The 13,453-nt window shown below is 51.1% G+C and overlaps 1 protein-coding gene across 1 annotated transcript in view; it reads right to left on the bottom strand.

Annotated features, from left to right (window-relative positions):
- Sdk1 (sidekick cell adhesion molecule 1) overlaps positions 1 to 13,453 on the bottom strand; it is an 898,365-nt gene that overhangs the window by 25,032 nt on the left and 859,880 nt on the right. The window contains exons 39-40 of the mRNA XM_060368045.1: positions 11,313 to 11,474; positions 9,019 to 9,144 (exon numbers count right to left, since the gene is read on the bottom strand). Coding sequence (XP_060224028.1) covers positions 9,019 to 9,144; positions 11,313 to 11,474 — 288 coding nt within the window. The remainder of the gene's footprint in view (positions 1 to 9,018; positions 9,145 to 11,312; positions 11,475 to 13,453) is intronic.

Below are 13,453 nucleotides of genomic sequence, written 5' to 3'. Positions count from 1 at the left end.
AGAAAGTTCTAGCGTGGCCTGGGCTACATGAGGTCATGTACAATAACAACAAACCAAAAATGCACAGTGGCTGAACAAACTGTCTACAACTATGCAGCCTTAGTGCAAAGCTTGGTCCTGTCCCTGGCTGTGTGGCCTTAGGCAGAACACCCAGCTTCTCTCTGCCTTGTCTGTCAAATGGCGATCCAAAGGTACGTACAGTGCTGAGAATTCTACCTTGAGAATTCAAACATGTTTTTATTTATAAAGTGCTCAGCACACTGCTTCACACGCAGTCAGCGCAACATGAGTGATTGCAAATAAAATATAAATTATTCCCCGAGGAGGCTGTTGCTAAAAGGTGGGGGCAGAGCCTAAATTGCTTCTATGATGTAGAAATCCTTCCCAAGTTCAATTTCCTCTTACAGGAAAAAGTATTCGGGACTTGAAAAAGCAGGCGATCTGGGGAGGAAAAGCCCACTGAATATACATGTGCACAAACTCGCTGTTTTTATGGCCCCAGGGTGATGGGAAGCGAAGCCTCCCCGACCGCCTTCTCGGAAGATGCGCCTGGATGGATTAGCCCAACGGTAAACAGGAGGATATTGCGAGTGTGTGAGTTCGTGTTTGCTCAGGGTTCAGACTTTGCCCTGGCGAAGCCCTGATAGTCACAGGTTAATGAACGAGGCGACGCTGATGGCTTTAATGGCATCGGCAGACGCTGGAGCCTCCTGATTTACTCCTGCATACTCACATTGTTGGCTGTTGCTCACCCTGAGAGCCGTCAGGGGTGGCACCCCGCAGCACAGATGGCCCCTCCCCTCTGAAATAACAAGGCTTCTATGCACAGAAAGGATGTCAGTGTGGCTCATACATATACTTAGAGATTTATTAAGATTTATAGGTATGCATAAGTGTTTGCGAGGATATATGTCCTGTATATGCATCCAGAAGAGGGTGTTACATTCCCTGGAGCTGGAGTTGTAGGCAGTTGTGAGCCTGAAAGAGATTCTGAGAACCCAACTCAGGCCCTCCGGAAGAGCCGCAAGTGACTGTAAGCACCGAGCCACCTCTCCAGCCCTGGCTTATGTCTCTGACGTGAACTTTGCTTAAGAATAGTGTGGAGAAATAATGCATTTAAACAGGTGGCCTGCGGAGCCCCTCTGATGCCCCCTCGTTCACCTACAAATATTCACGGCACACTCTGTGATGGGACAGCCTTCTGTCCCTCGGCAGGTCAGGAGAGCCTCTGTTCTCACAGGCTTTGTACAGTCTATGAGCAGGATGGAGCGAGAAAGCAGGAACATGTCCCCCTGTCCCTCCTCAACTCCAACCCACACTCCAGGAAGGGACGGCTGCTCCAGCCATGGCTTATAGAGCATGCGCTCAGTTCATATCATTGTTCATACCCTAGGGCCCTGAAATCTTTACATAATAAAGATCTATTCTTATTATCTGTCCATGCATCTACCCATCAACCTACCCAAGGATATTCATATGACCCCCAATCTACCCACCCATCCACTCACCACCCACCCATTCGCTCAATTGCCTACCCATCCATCTCCTATCCACACACCCATCTATCCACTCACCCACTGACTCACCCGCCCACCAAACACTCACCCACTCACCTACCCACCCATCTATTCACCCCGCCAGGCAGCCATCTTTGCATCCCATGGCCTCTCTCATGCCACAACTCCGTCAGACTCTCAGTAAACAATGGCCACCCCTATTTCACCCCGTGCTTAGCTCCAAGGCACTAAATATTGAATGCATCGTGCCATGTTCTCCACTAAAAAGATATTGTTATACTCTAAGAGTCTAAGGACAGAAATACAGACTTGCAAACTGGGTGTTGTTCAAACCCAGTAGAGTGAAATGAGAGCGCCCGAGCCCGGAGCAGTTCCCTGGCATCTGAGGTCTGGACACCTTCGTGGCAAGCTCTCTCGCTGTCCTCTGCATTCATGTTTCCTTAATGCTCTCCTGGTACTGGGGACAAACATGATTTCCCCTGCTTCTCTCGTCACCCAAAGACTACATTTTACTTTAAGAGCTCTGTCATAGCTCCAGGAACTTTGTGCATTTTTTATAAAAACATTTTAAAATATTGATATAGGATCTCAACACTGAGCGATTTATTCAGCAATCTACTTACACTCAAAAAACGGGAGAGGGTGGTGCCATGCCAAGATGATTTCCTTCTGAACTAACAGAAGAAAATATTTGCATTTTTATTTTGCTTAATTCTGCCTTCTAAAATTAGCATATTATGCTTGGATTATAATTCACTGGGCTACTTATCTATAACAATATTTACACGGTGATCACCAGTGGGTTAAAAAACAAACTTGGCAGCTGCGAGAGCGGCTACTGTTCCCCAACTGTGGGTTGTTTTTCTCATTTTTATTATGCTGCTAAATATCTCAATAAATCAGTGATGGAGAAAATACCTCCACAAATTTCTGAGAAAAATAACATTACAGAACTATTAACAATAATGAGATTTGTGCGACTGATTTTCCTTGTACCAGGAAGATCCCCAGTGCCTGGACTTCCATCTCCGTCAGAGCAGGGGACGACAGCACAACTGTGCTTCCCACAAGAAAACCCTGGGTTTCAGTGCAGGTGACCCGCTTGTCATCACTGTGAGAGACCCGAGACATGGCCAGAAGAGAACGGTCGTCACGCACAGCCGGGTCTCTACGGGCTGATGTGGATCCCAGAGGAAGAGTTCCTGGTGACAGGTCTCTGGGGTGACATCTCCCTGGGTGATTAACACAAGTCTGACTGATCTCCTGCCTGGTCCCCCAGATGCCTGGTCCTCCAAAGCATCACAAGAGAACAACCATGGGGGCTTCTGGTTCCCAGCAACTGAGCTGGATGATGACTCCTGAACAACTGACCTCCTGAACTCTGCATGAATGGTCCTCAAATGATTGACTCCTGGGTGAATCCTCAGGTGAGTGACCCCTGGATAATCTCCCCAAGTGACTCCCACACGGCTGGTCCCACCCGATTCCTGGACTATCCATCTCGCTCCTTAGCACACTGTCAAGTCTGCCTTGAGGTCTTAAGAAGGCAGGGGAGCGCCAGGATGGAGACCGCAAATGTTCCTAAGAAAGCGTCCCTGTCACCACAGACCTCACAGCCCACCGGGAGGAGGGAAGCGCGGAGTTCAGCTCTCGCATGGGTGTTCCTTAGGGAACATGGACTGCGGTTAACCTCCTCCCCTGTGCTGCCCACCTGCAGAAGGAAGTGTCGAGCCTCTTCCGGTGCAAACAGGCCTGCCGTCAAAGGCTTGTATCTAGAGGATGGAATGAGTCAGCTTTCAGCTCTCCATGCCGGCATCTCCCCAGCCCCGGCACAGGGGGTGCATTTGCTCATATGCTAGCCCCGGTGCAGCATGACCGAGCGGCCTTTGCTGCATGTACCCCTCCAACGCCTAGGTAGAAGCGCCACAGGTATCAGGGCAGACGGCATGCCAATACAAAAGTCTGATTTCACGGCCAATTAAGCAGGGTCTCCACGCCGAATGAAACTGTCACTCACCACAGAGACTGCCGGGCCCACTAACTCAGGCAGCCAACAGCCTGACCATCAGCCTGCATCGCTGAGCAAGTAAGTGCCTGGCAGTCTTTTACTTCTTAAGAGCTGTCGTTTCTCTCCGTATAAGCGGTCAAGCTAGGAGGTGAGGCTTAAACAATAGGCCAAATATGGCTGCTAATAAAAATGCTTTGTGCCTGGTCCTTGCCCAGCATAGCAGACAGCACTCAGTGTGTGTCTTAAGGCAGGGATAGCCAGTGAAGGAGACTGACGTAGGAAAGGACATGGGGCATTTGGTGGCCATAGAAGAGCAAGAGAGTAAGAAGAGGAGGGGAGAGAGGGAGAAGGAGAGAGCTGAGGTCCACTTGCTGTACCTGCCGACATGAGGCTGTCCATATTCAAAGAATTGAATTTATTTACTTATTCAGTGTGTGTGCACATGCATGTGTGTGCATGTGTAGGGCAGAGAGAAAACTCAGGTGTTGTTTCTCGGGTGCCGGCCCCCCTAGTTTCAGAGTCTGGTCTCTGGTGGCCTGTGGCTAGCTGATTCAGCTGGGCTGACTACCCAGAGAGCCTCGGGATCTGTGCGTCCCCACCTCCCCAGCCCCAGGATTAGGAGCCTGCGTCATCACGTCTGGCTTTATTGAGCACAGGTTCTAGGAAATGAGTCCTTATGCTTGCATCTCAAGCACTTAGTCAGCTGTGCCGTCTCCCCAGCTTGGCACTAGTTTATTTCCGAAACAGGGTTCACCTATCTAGTAGCCTGGGCCGGACTGCAATTCACCTCCTCCCTCGTCCTCTGGAATGCCGGGAAGACGGGTCTGCACCACCATGCCCAGTTTGGAAATATTGATTTTCTTTCTGGTTCAGTTAAAACTCACTTTGCCAAGAACTGAAAATGAACACAGTGAATGGGAAAGAATTTGGGGTGCACCTAGGGGGCTGACGATGGACAGGTCCTGTGCCTTGCCTACAGGCTAAGGCATCATCTGGGAAAATGGCAAAACAATGTCTGCTTGCCTTGGGTGCGTCCTAAATATATATTTCATGGCTGCTTTGGAGAGGAAAGTATATTTATAGTGCCTTTAGTGCCATTCCAGTGTATTGTGTAAATATGTAAATTAGGCTCTGAGAGCTACACAGCAAAATGCCTTGGAATAATTTGCGTAAATAAATCATTCGAGTCTGCCCACCACATAGCTACTTTCCAGATGCCTTTTGCTACACAATTCCAGGGGAGACTCATTCAAAATCTAGAGAAATGAACCAGCTGGTCAGCCATCCTGGTAGAGCTTGATGGCCATGCCCTTGGGCTGCACTCAGGGACCACACTCTCCGAACAAGAGGTTCTGTGACCACGGGGATGCTACTGCCATTAGCTGCCGCTGGGTGCAGTGGCCATGGGCTCTTCAGTGAAACCTTTGGGGTGAAGACAGGGCTAAGGACAGATGGAGGACACAGCGTTGATGGGTTTGTCTTCAGGGGCAGGCAGGGATGTGGCTGGGCAGGGTCACCCCAGGCTGAACAGACCATCTGGGCCATGGGAGCCTACCACGGAGTGTCTCTGTCCCCCTAGATGCTAGGCGGGCAGGGCTTAGCACGAATCACAGCTCCGCCCGGAGAAGGCCTTGCCAGGGAGCTTCAGTGGAGAAAATGAGAAGATAGAGTGTTTAATGGTTTGTGTAATGAGGCCTGAAATAGATGACAGCTGAGATCCAGAGGCCCCTGGGTCCCAGCAAGGTGTTTAAATATTGACGATCTATAAAAGCCTGCATGGCGCTGTGAGCTGGGGCCGGCCTGTGTTGCAAAGGGGATGGGGCATCTTGCTGTGTTGGGTTTTCAGTGACAGGCCCTGGCCTGGCAGCCCACTGTGGTCAGTTAGCAGGATCCACAAGGGAACATGGTTGGCAACTGTCTTCCAGTGTCGGTGGCAGGGACAGCAGCAAAAGCCAGCGCTGCACAGAGTCACTGCAGAGAGCTGCTTGGCTGTCCTTGGGGTCATCATGGGGACCAAATGACCACAGAAGGCTCCAGAATGTTCACTGATTTGAGAACCCCTGTCTCACAAGCTGGCCAGTGCCTTGTTCCTCAGATATCACCTAGGGCCTGGAGTCCAGCAAGCTGGAGCCAAAGAATTTTCCTTTTATCCTTCCTTCCCTCCATCCTCCCTCCCTTCCTCCTTTGTGTATTTTCATTCTGTGACAATTTCCTATCTTACAGAATGCATGCAGGAGGCAGCTTTAAGAACGTGTTAGTTGTGGGGGGGGGGTATAGGTATGCCCATGCAATCGTACAGATGTAGCACCATGGGCGTGTGCGTGCTGTGACACACGCATGCAGGTCAGGCCATAACCTTGGGTGTGGGTCCTCACCTCCCACCTCGTCTGAAACGAGACCCTGTCTGCTGCCGCTGTGCCAGCAGCTAGTGAGCTCACAAGCTTTTGGGGACTCTCCCGTCTCCATCCCCCAGCTCACCGTGGGAGTACCGGGCTACAGGCGTTCTGCTGTGTCCAAGGGTTAGGGAGGCTCTAAGGTAACCCTGAGACTCTCTAATATAGCTCCTCATGCTGTGGTGACCCCCAGCGATAGTTATTCTCATTGCTACTTCGTAACTGTAAATTTGCTACTGTTATGAATCATAAAGTAAATATCTGTGTTTTCTGATGGTCTTAGGTGACCCATGAAAAGGCTGTTTGACTCACAAAGGGGTCACGACCCACAGGTTGAGAAATCTATCCTAAGGCTTGGCGCTCTGTTCCTCACGCTCATGCGTCAAGTGTTCTACTCTAGGCAGTCTCCCCAGCCCACCTTTCCAGTCTACTGCTCCTTAGATGTCCCAGAACACACTTCTAGCTTTTATCCATCCAGAAGCATGAAAGGCAGTGGTGGGGGAGGGGGGCTTGGAGAGGAAGGGAGGAAGGGAGGAAGAGAACTGCCTGCCACAGGATGTGACACTGGGGCTCTTCCCTCTCGGCCTAACAGCCTCCTTAAATACCAGACCAAAATGGCTCCTAACCCAAGGTGCACCTAGCATCAGGAAGCATACCTGTTGCTTCACCCTTGTCCACCCCCGGCTGTTTCCTGTGATCCCTGCAACCGGCTGAAGGTCACAGTGATGCTGCTTAGCATTCTTTAAGTTTGGTGACCTCCCTGGCTCCCGCCTTAAGTTCCCGGCAGTAATACCCAACTCAAACTGTCAGAAACTCATTTTCCAATAACATCCACCCTTCATTGTTGAAAGCAAATGGAGCTTTCACACACAGTAGGCGGGAATGCAGATGAGTCCTGTCCCTATGGAGAACGGGAAGGAGGGTCTTCAGAAAGCTGAAGACAAAACTGCAGATGATCCAGCTGTCTGGGTGCTGGGAATCCAGCAGAAGGAAATGAGGTCAGCGCATCAAATATAGAAGCCGTTACCTCAAAGATAGGAGGTCAGTCTAGACATGTGCCAGAGCATGAATGGAAAAAAGTAACTGTGACATAAGTACCTGGTGGAGTATTACTTGGTCACCAAGAATCAAGTGCTGTCATCAGTGGCAACACATATGGAGCTGGAGGAGACGCGGTAAGTTAAATAACGCAGACACAGAAATACAAGTGTCTGCACTTTGCCTCCATTGTGGGAACCAACAAAGAAATGCAACGTGGAGGTGGCAGAATGCCGGTTCCGAACAGCTGCTGTGGCTGGGTGTGGTCAGTGCGTACCCTTCACGGTGTCACTGTCGGGGCGTAAGCTGCCTCCTATAGGCTGTGCGCTGAAGGCTTGGGTACCAGCTGGGGGGCTATTTCAGGGGTGGACCCAGCTAGAGGAAGTAGCCTCTGCACATGGGCCCTTGTCCGGGCCCCTCCTGTCTCTCTCTCCACTTCCTGTCTACCATGAAGCAAACAGGTGCCTCTATTACGCTCTCCTGCTGTCAGGTACTGCCAAGTGCACAGGGCCAAGTAACCGAATCAAGCAAACCCTCCGAAACGTGAGCGAAGACGAACCTCTCCTTCCTTAACCTCTTGTCGGGTCAGTTGGTCCCAGCTACCCAGGTAACAAACGTCAGGTAACAAACGCAGCAAGCAGAAAAATGCCACACTGGGGCTGGGATGTGGGTTAGATGGGAGAGAGCTTAGCCTGCAGAAGCCCTGGGTTCCATTCCCAGCACCACGGAAAACTGGGCAAAATGATGCACACCTCGGAGAGCAGTGCTCAGGAGCTGAGGGTGGAGGATCGCCCTGGGCTACGTGGAGACTTCAAGGCCAACCTGAGCCACACGTGACAGTCTCAAAAACCAAAACCACATTTAACCCCATCAGTACATGCAGTTGACACTTGTTTAAAGGTGAGCAAGAGAGGGCTGGAAGGATGGCTCAGGAGTTGAGAATGCTGGTTGCTCTTCCAGAGGACCTGGGTTTGACTCCCAGCATCTGAATGGTGGCTCACAACCATCTGCAACTCTGGCCTCCTTGAGCATCAGACACACATGCGGTGCACAGACATACATGTAAGCAAAACACCTACACACATAAAATATTTTTTAAAGTGAGCAAGATATTAAAAAGAATGTCAAGGAAAGAGGTAGGACAGGGGTGGGTCTGTTTATGCGTGTGTGTTTGCATGCATGCATGTGTGTGCGTGTGTGTGTTTGTGTTTGCATGCATGTGTGTGTATGTGTTTACATGCATATGTGTGTGTGTGTGTGTGTGTGTGTATGGTACATGTACCTAGTGTTTGCAGCGCTGTGCATGCAAACACACACGCACAAACAGACCCACCCCTGGTATAGGCCAGAGGACAGTGTCCTCCTCTCTCTCTCTCTGCCTTCCTCTCTTGAGGCAGGCTTTCCCACTGAGCCTGCAGTGAGGCTGGCGGCCAGCACACCTCACTAATCCTCTTGTCCCCACCTCCCACAGGCCTGGGTGACAGGTACTGGTGCGCACACAGAGCCATGTCTAGCCGCTGATGTGGTGCTTCGGATCTGAACCCAGGTCCTCCGCTTGCCTTCTTCCTCACGAAGCCACCACCCCAGCCCAGGCGTGGACCCTAGGCCTCACTCTCAGGAGCCTGGGCAGCACAGTGGCTGATGTGTCATTTTCTCTATTAATAAGGACGTTTGTAATTATCTGAAGTGTGCAAGGCTCTTTCCACCGGCTGCAGCATTAGACCCCTGAGACTGTCCCTGAAACACTCCTAGATCCTTCCTGATGAGCTGAAATGTCTTCAAGTGTGTCCTTCGCCTCTCATCTACCCTTCTCTGAGAGTGACAATTATCATCTTTTGGAGTGTCATGTGGCTAAGGCATCAGAAATGGAATGCCTGAGAGGTTACAGCGCAGCTGTGGTTACTAAGCACTGAGAAGGAAGGAGAAGCGAGCCCCGACTTCCTCACACGCCCCGACCTTAGCCCTGCTAGGGAAATGCAGCGGCCAGTATACTGGAGGGGCCGCCGTGCGGTCAGTGCCTGGTCCTGGTGGCCAGGCAGCAGCTCAGCCCCATTGCTCCTACCTGATGGCCTGGCTTCTATGACGTAGCCTGTTGTGGGAGTGTGCCCAGCATTTCCCTCTGTCCACTGCAGGGTCAGCTCGGAGGCAGACTTGGTGACGAGGACATTTCTTGGAGAGCCTGGGGACCCTGCAGGATAAAGAGTGAAGAAAGTAGATATTGGCCCTCAGGGTAGTGGTGACCCCTGGTGGGGACAGAAGTGTTGAATTTACTTGTATTAAAAATGTTTAATTTTAATTGTGCGTGTGTGTGTGTGTGTGTGTGTGTGTGTGTTCATGTGTGCGTGTGGTGCTTGTAGAGGACAGAAGAGGTCATCAGATCTCTTCGCTCAGCAGTCCTCAACCTGTGGCCAGGACCCTTTTGGGGCCCTCATATCAGATGTCCTGCACACTGGGTATTCACATATGATGGACTAATCTTCTGGCTGGGTCACATCACATGAGTAACCGTGCTAGAGGGTGTGAGGGAGCTGGGCACCGCTGCTTTAGGTCCGAGCTCCACCCTGTCTCCCTGTCTGGGTTTCCTTCCCTCCCACCACAGGCTTGGTGGGAAGCCTGAAGGGGTCAGAGTGCACTGAAGATGGAGGACCGGCGAGAGTGAGTCGGAAAGGTCAGCTGCGCCAGGGTCACTGCTGTGACAGGACAATTACAAGCCGTTCGGGAAGATCGTGAGGACGGCCGGCACTACCTAGCGGCTGATCTCAAAGCATTTGTCTCTTTCGTGCTTACGTTTAGCTCTGGGTTTTAGAATCTTGATAAGAAAAAAAAAAAAAAAAAACAAAAACGTTTTAATGATCCATGCATAGGAACACAGGGATCTGAGGAACACATTGGTGGATCTTAGAACATGGTGTGCACACATGTGTGTTCCTATGTCGGCATAGACGAGAAAAGCTTCAAATCCCAGTGAGCTCCCAGGTTGACTCGTGAAAAATCACTGACGTTAGAAAGCTGGGCTGGAGAGACGGCCCAGTCAGTGAGGTCCCGCTAGGGAAGCCCGAGGCCCCGAGTTTGAACCCCTCGCGTCCATGTCAAAGCCCGGCCTGACCTGTGCCTCTCCAGTCCCAGCATGTGAGGCCGGTGCTGGGCACAGGCACATCCTTGGAGCTCACTGGTCGCCCTGTCCGGTCAGCGACCTCGGGGCTCACTGAGAGACCTGGCCTCCAAAAGCAGCTGAAAGACCGACTGGGAAAGACAGGGCACAGACTCCTGGCGCCTACAGGCACACACCCTGCTCGCACACACCAGCGCACACACACAGTACACACCAGCGCACACACACAGTACACACCAGCGCACACACACAGCACACACCAACGCACACACACAGTACACACCAGCGCACACACACAGTACACACTACACACACACAGCACACACCAGCGCACACACACAGCACACGCTACACACACTCCTACACTGGATGTGCACTTGTAACCCTAGCACAGAGGAGGGGTACGGGAGGGTTCCCGGGGTACAAGGATCAGCCTAGGGAAACTGGCAAGCCAGGATCAGAGAGACCCTTCCTCATGAACAAGGTGGGCAGCAATGGAGGAAGATGTCCAGTGCCAGCCTCTGGCTTCTACAGGTACACACACATGCACATGCATGCACACGCATGCACACACACGCACATACATATACCAGGAGGTGACCAGAGGACAGACAGACACAATGCAGGCCACGAGCTGTCCAGTGCTGTCCTGCTAACAGTGGCCCGCTGCCTGTAAATTGAGGGACTGCTAGAGTGGACCACCCCTCCCTTATGACTCGGGAACACTGGAAGGGTCCTGTTCGTTTGCTTCAAAAATATGATTCATAGCTGGACATGGTGATGCAAGCCTGTCATCCTAGCACTTGGGAAACTGAGGCAGGAGGATTATTATAAGTTTGAGGCCAGTCTTAGCTACACATGAAGACTGTATATGTTGAAAAATTTGAAAATGCATTCATTTTTCTTTTAAGGTACTTTTTGTTTTTGCTAGTAAGCAAAAAACGTACATGTTTAACACCCAAGGTATTGCTTCTGTGCATGTAATGAGTCTACCCACAGAAGCTTGTGCCGTGTGTCTTTTATTCTTTATTTATTTATTTACTTATTGAGACAGGGTCTCACGTAGCCCAGGTTGGCCCCAAGCTCTGCAGTGAGGACGGCCTTGAACTCCCAAGCCTTGCGCCTCCACCTCCCGAGTGCCAGGATTCCAGGGTGCACCCGTGTGCCTGGCTTGCAATGCGTCCTGGAAACAGGGCAGGAGAGAGCTCTGAGCTCAGCTCCCCTTGTCAGTGCGACCCACTCACCCTCCGCTGGCCCTGCAGTGACGTTGGCCTGGAGCTCCGGCCCGTAGGCGATGGTCCGCGCCTGGACACGGAAGAAATAGGTCACTCCCTTGGTGAGGTCCCGCACCTTCAACCAGCGTTGCCAGTTCCCTTTCACATCCACGGTCACTACCTTGCTCACGCCTGGAATAGCCACAAAAGCACAGGAAAGAGAGGGCCGGACTTGAAGAAGCAATCGAGCGTGCCTGATCCATTTTGATAAGAGGGGAGACTGCCCAGCAGCTCACCAAAGGGGCATTGCTTACAATTAGGGGGAGTTTAAATGGCGATCTGGCCAATTTTCAGGCCAGATAAGTGTGATTAGAGTTTAAGCTCGATAAGCAACTCTGTCGGAGAAACCACCAAGCCTGTGATGGTTACGAAGTGGGGGGGGGGGGCTCAGGCCTCCCTGAGGGCAGTGAACGAGAGGGGACGTGCCCAGGAAGGGTTCCCAGGCTGTATCCTGGAGACCACCCTCTTCCCACTCCGCCTCCAGCTACACAGACTCCTGCCTCGCTTGCAGAGGTGGACTGCACACTTCTGGGTTTGGTCCGGAGGGAGTGCAGGGTGTGGAAAAGGCCAGATTCAGTGCAAAGGTGAGCTTCCCCCAAAGGCCAGTCTGCAGCCTGGCCCGCTTGGCTTGCAAGCCTCAAGCCACTTTTGGGAACATCACCTGTGTAAGATCATGCTAATCACTGCCTCAACTGAGGTATTGACGCTTAGTTCAGAGAATGAGGACCACACAAGACAGCATTTCTCTACAGAAACGAACTATGTAGCTAAATGAACTCATGATGTTCCATTAAGAACTGGAGTTACCTTACTCATGGATATGTTTCAGGAGCCCTGATTTTTTTTTCTGAGGCTGAGGATATATGTATGTGGGTATTTGTAGGCACATCTACACACATACACATGTAGGATTTTCCATAGAACCAGAGCTAATCTGCCCTTCCATGTTACGTTGCTGGCACACTTCATATCATTTTGACTCAACCATTAAGCCTTTATGAAGTAAAATGAGGTTGAGATAAATAGGAACATTGCACAGTGATGCCGACAATCTGATCACCAGGACAGCCGGAGTGACTAACGAGACGGTGAGCTGCCCTGAACGAAGTCCAGTCTGATTACCGGGGTGGCTGCTGAGTGACTAACGGGAGGGCGTGCAGACAGCACAGACGTGCGGAGACGGCTGACGGGAGGGTCACACATTAAGCATGAGTGTGTCACACACTCCTCTGGGGACTGAGACAGCCACTGGGCGGCTAACAGGAGGGTGGCACACACAGTGCTGATACTCTGGACAAAGAGACAGTCCATGTCTTGGTCAAGATGGAGAAGGATGGAGGAGAATCAGTTGACCTACTTGGGGCTGTGCACACTTCAAAACTTATAAATGTTTAAAGCTTATAGACATCCCCAATTTAATACTTTTGAATTGTGGTTGATTTCATGTAAATGATGCTGCAGAGGAAGAATCAAAGAATAATGAACATCGCTGTACAATTAGACAGATTTAACATTTAGTGGGAAGAACAAACACTGACAGTTATATAAACACACATTTCCTGAGAGGGCCAGTGCGGTTCTTTGTTTCCATAGGTGAAGACTGTGCAGTGTTTGTTTTTAAGCTGGGCAAACGCTTGGATGCGGGACTTTCCTGAGCGCTCACTCGTCTCTGCCGGGTACATCCAGGCTGACGTGAGGAGGTAGTTCTTCCACGTCCTTCAGGTCAGTTCTTCCACGTCCTTCAGGTGTATTCCTGGAGCATTGAGAAGAGCTGAAGTAAGGATGATGCCTCCCGCCCAGCACGGCTGCTCCAGCCTGCCCTCGGCGTGAAGGGAGCGTAGAGAAGTCCTGCCTCTTCAACACCACGTGGGCTCGTGGAGGAACTCTAGCGATCCGTTGTTCCACGCCATCAGAGCATGGATCTGCAGTCCCCTGGTCTCCAAAACTCCTCTTAGCTGGTTCATTATGTTCATATTATGCCTTTAGTAGGAGTTCGTGCCAACTGAATTATGGCCTTCTGAATTATTCCAGGGTGATTTAAACAACTTCTGTCTGACTCTGCTCATGGTGGGTTGAGTCTGTAGAAACACGTGGTCATTTTTGCCCCAGAG

Source organism: Meriones unguiculatus, chromosome 15, assembly GCF_030254825.1.
Source record: "Meriones unguiculatus strain TT.TT164.6M chromosome 15, Bangor_MerUng_6.1, whole genome shotgun sequence".
Taxonomy (NCBI): domain Eukaryota; kingdom Metazoa; phylum Chordata; class Mammalia; order Rodentia; family Muridae; genus Meriones; species Meriones unguiculatus.
Note: the sequence above shows the minus strand (reverse complement) of the source record. Positions and strands in the feature narration are given on the sequence as shown.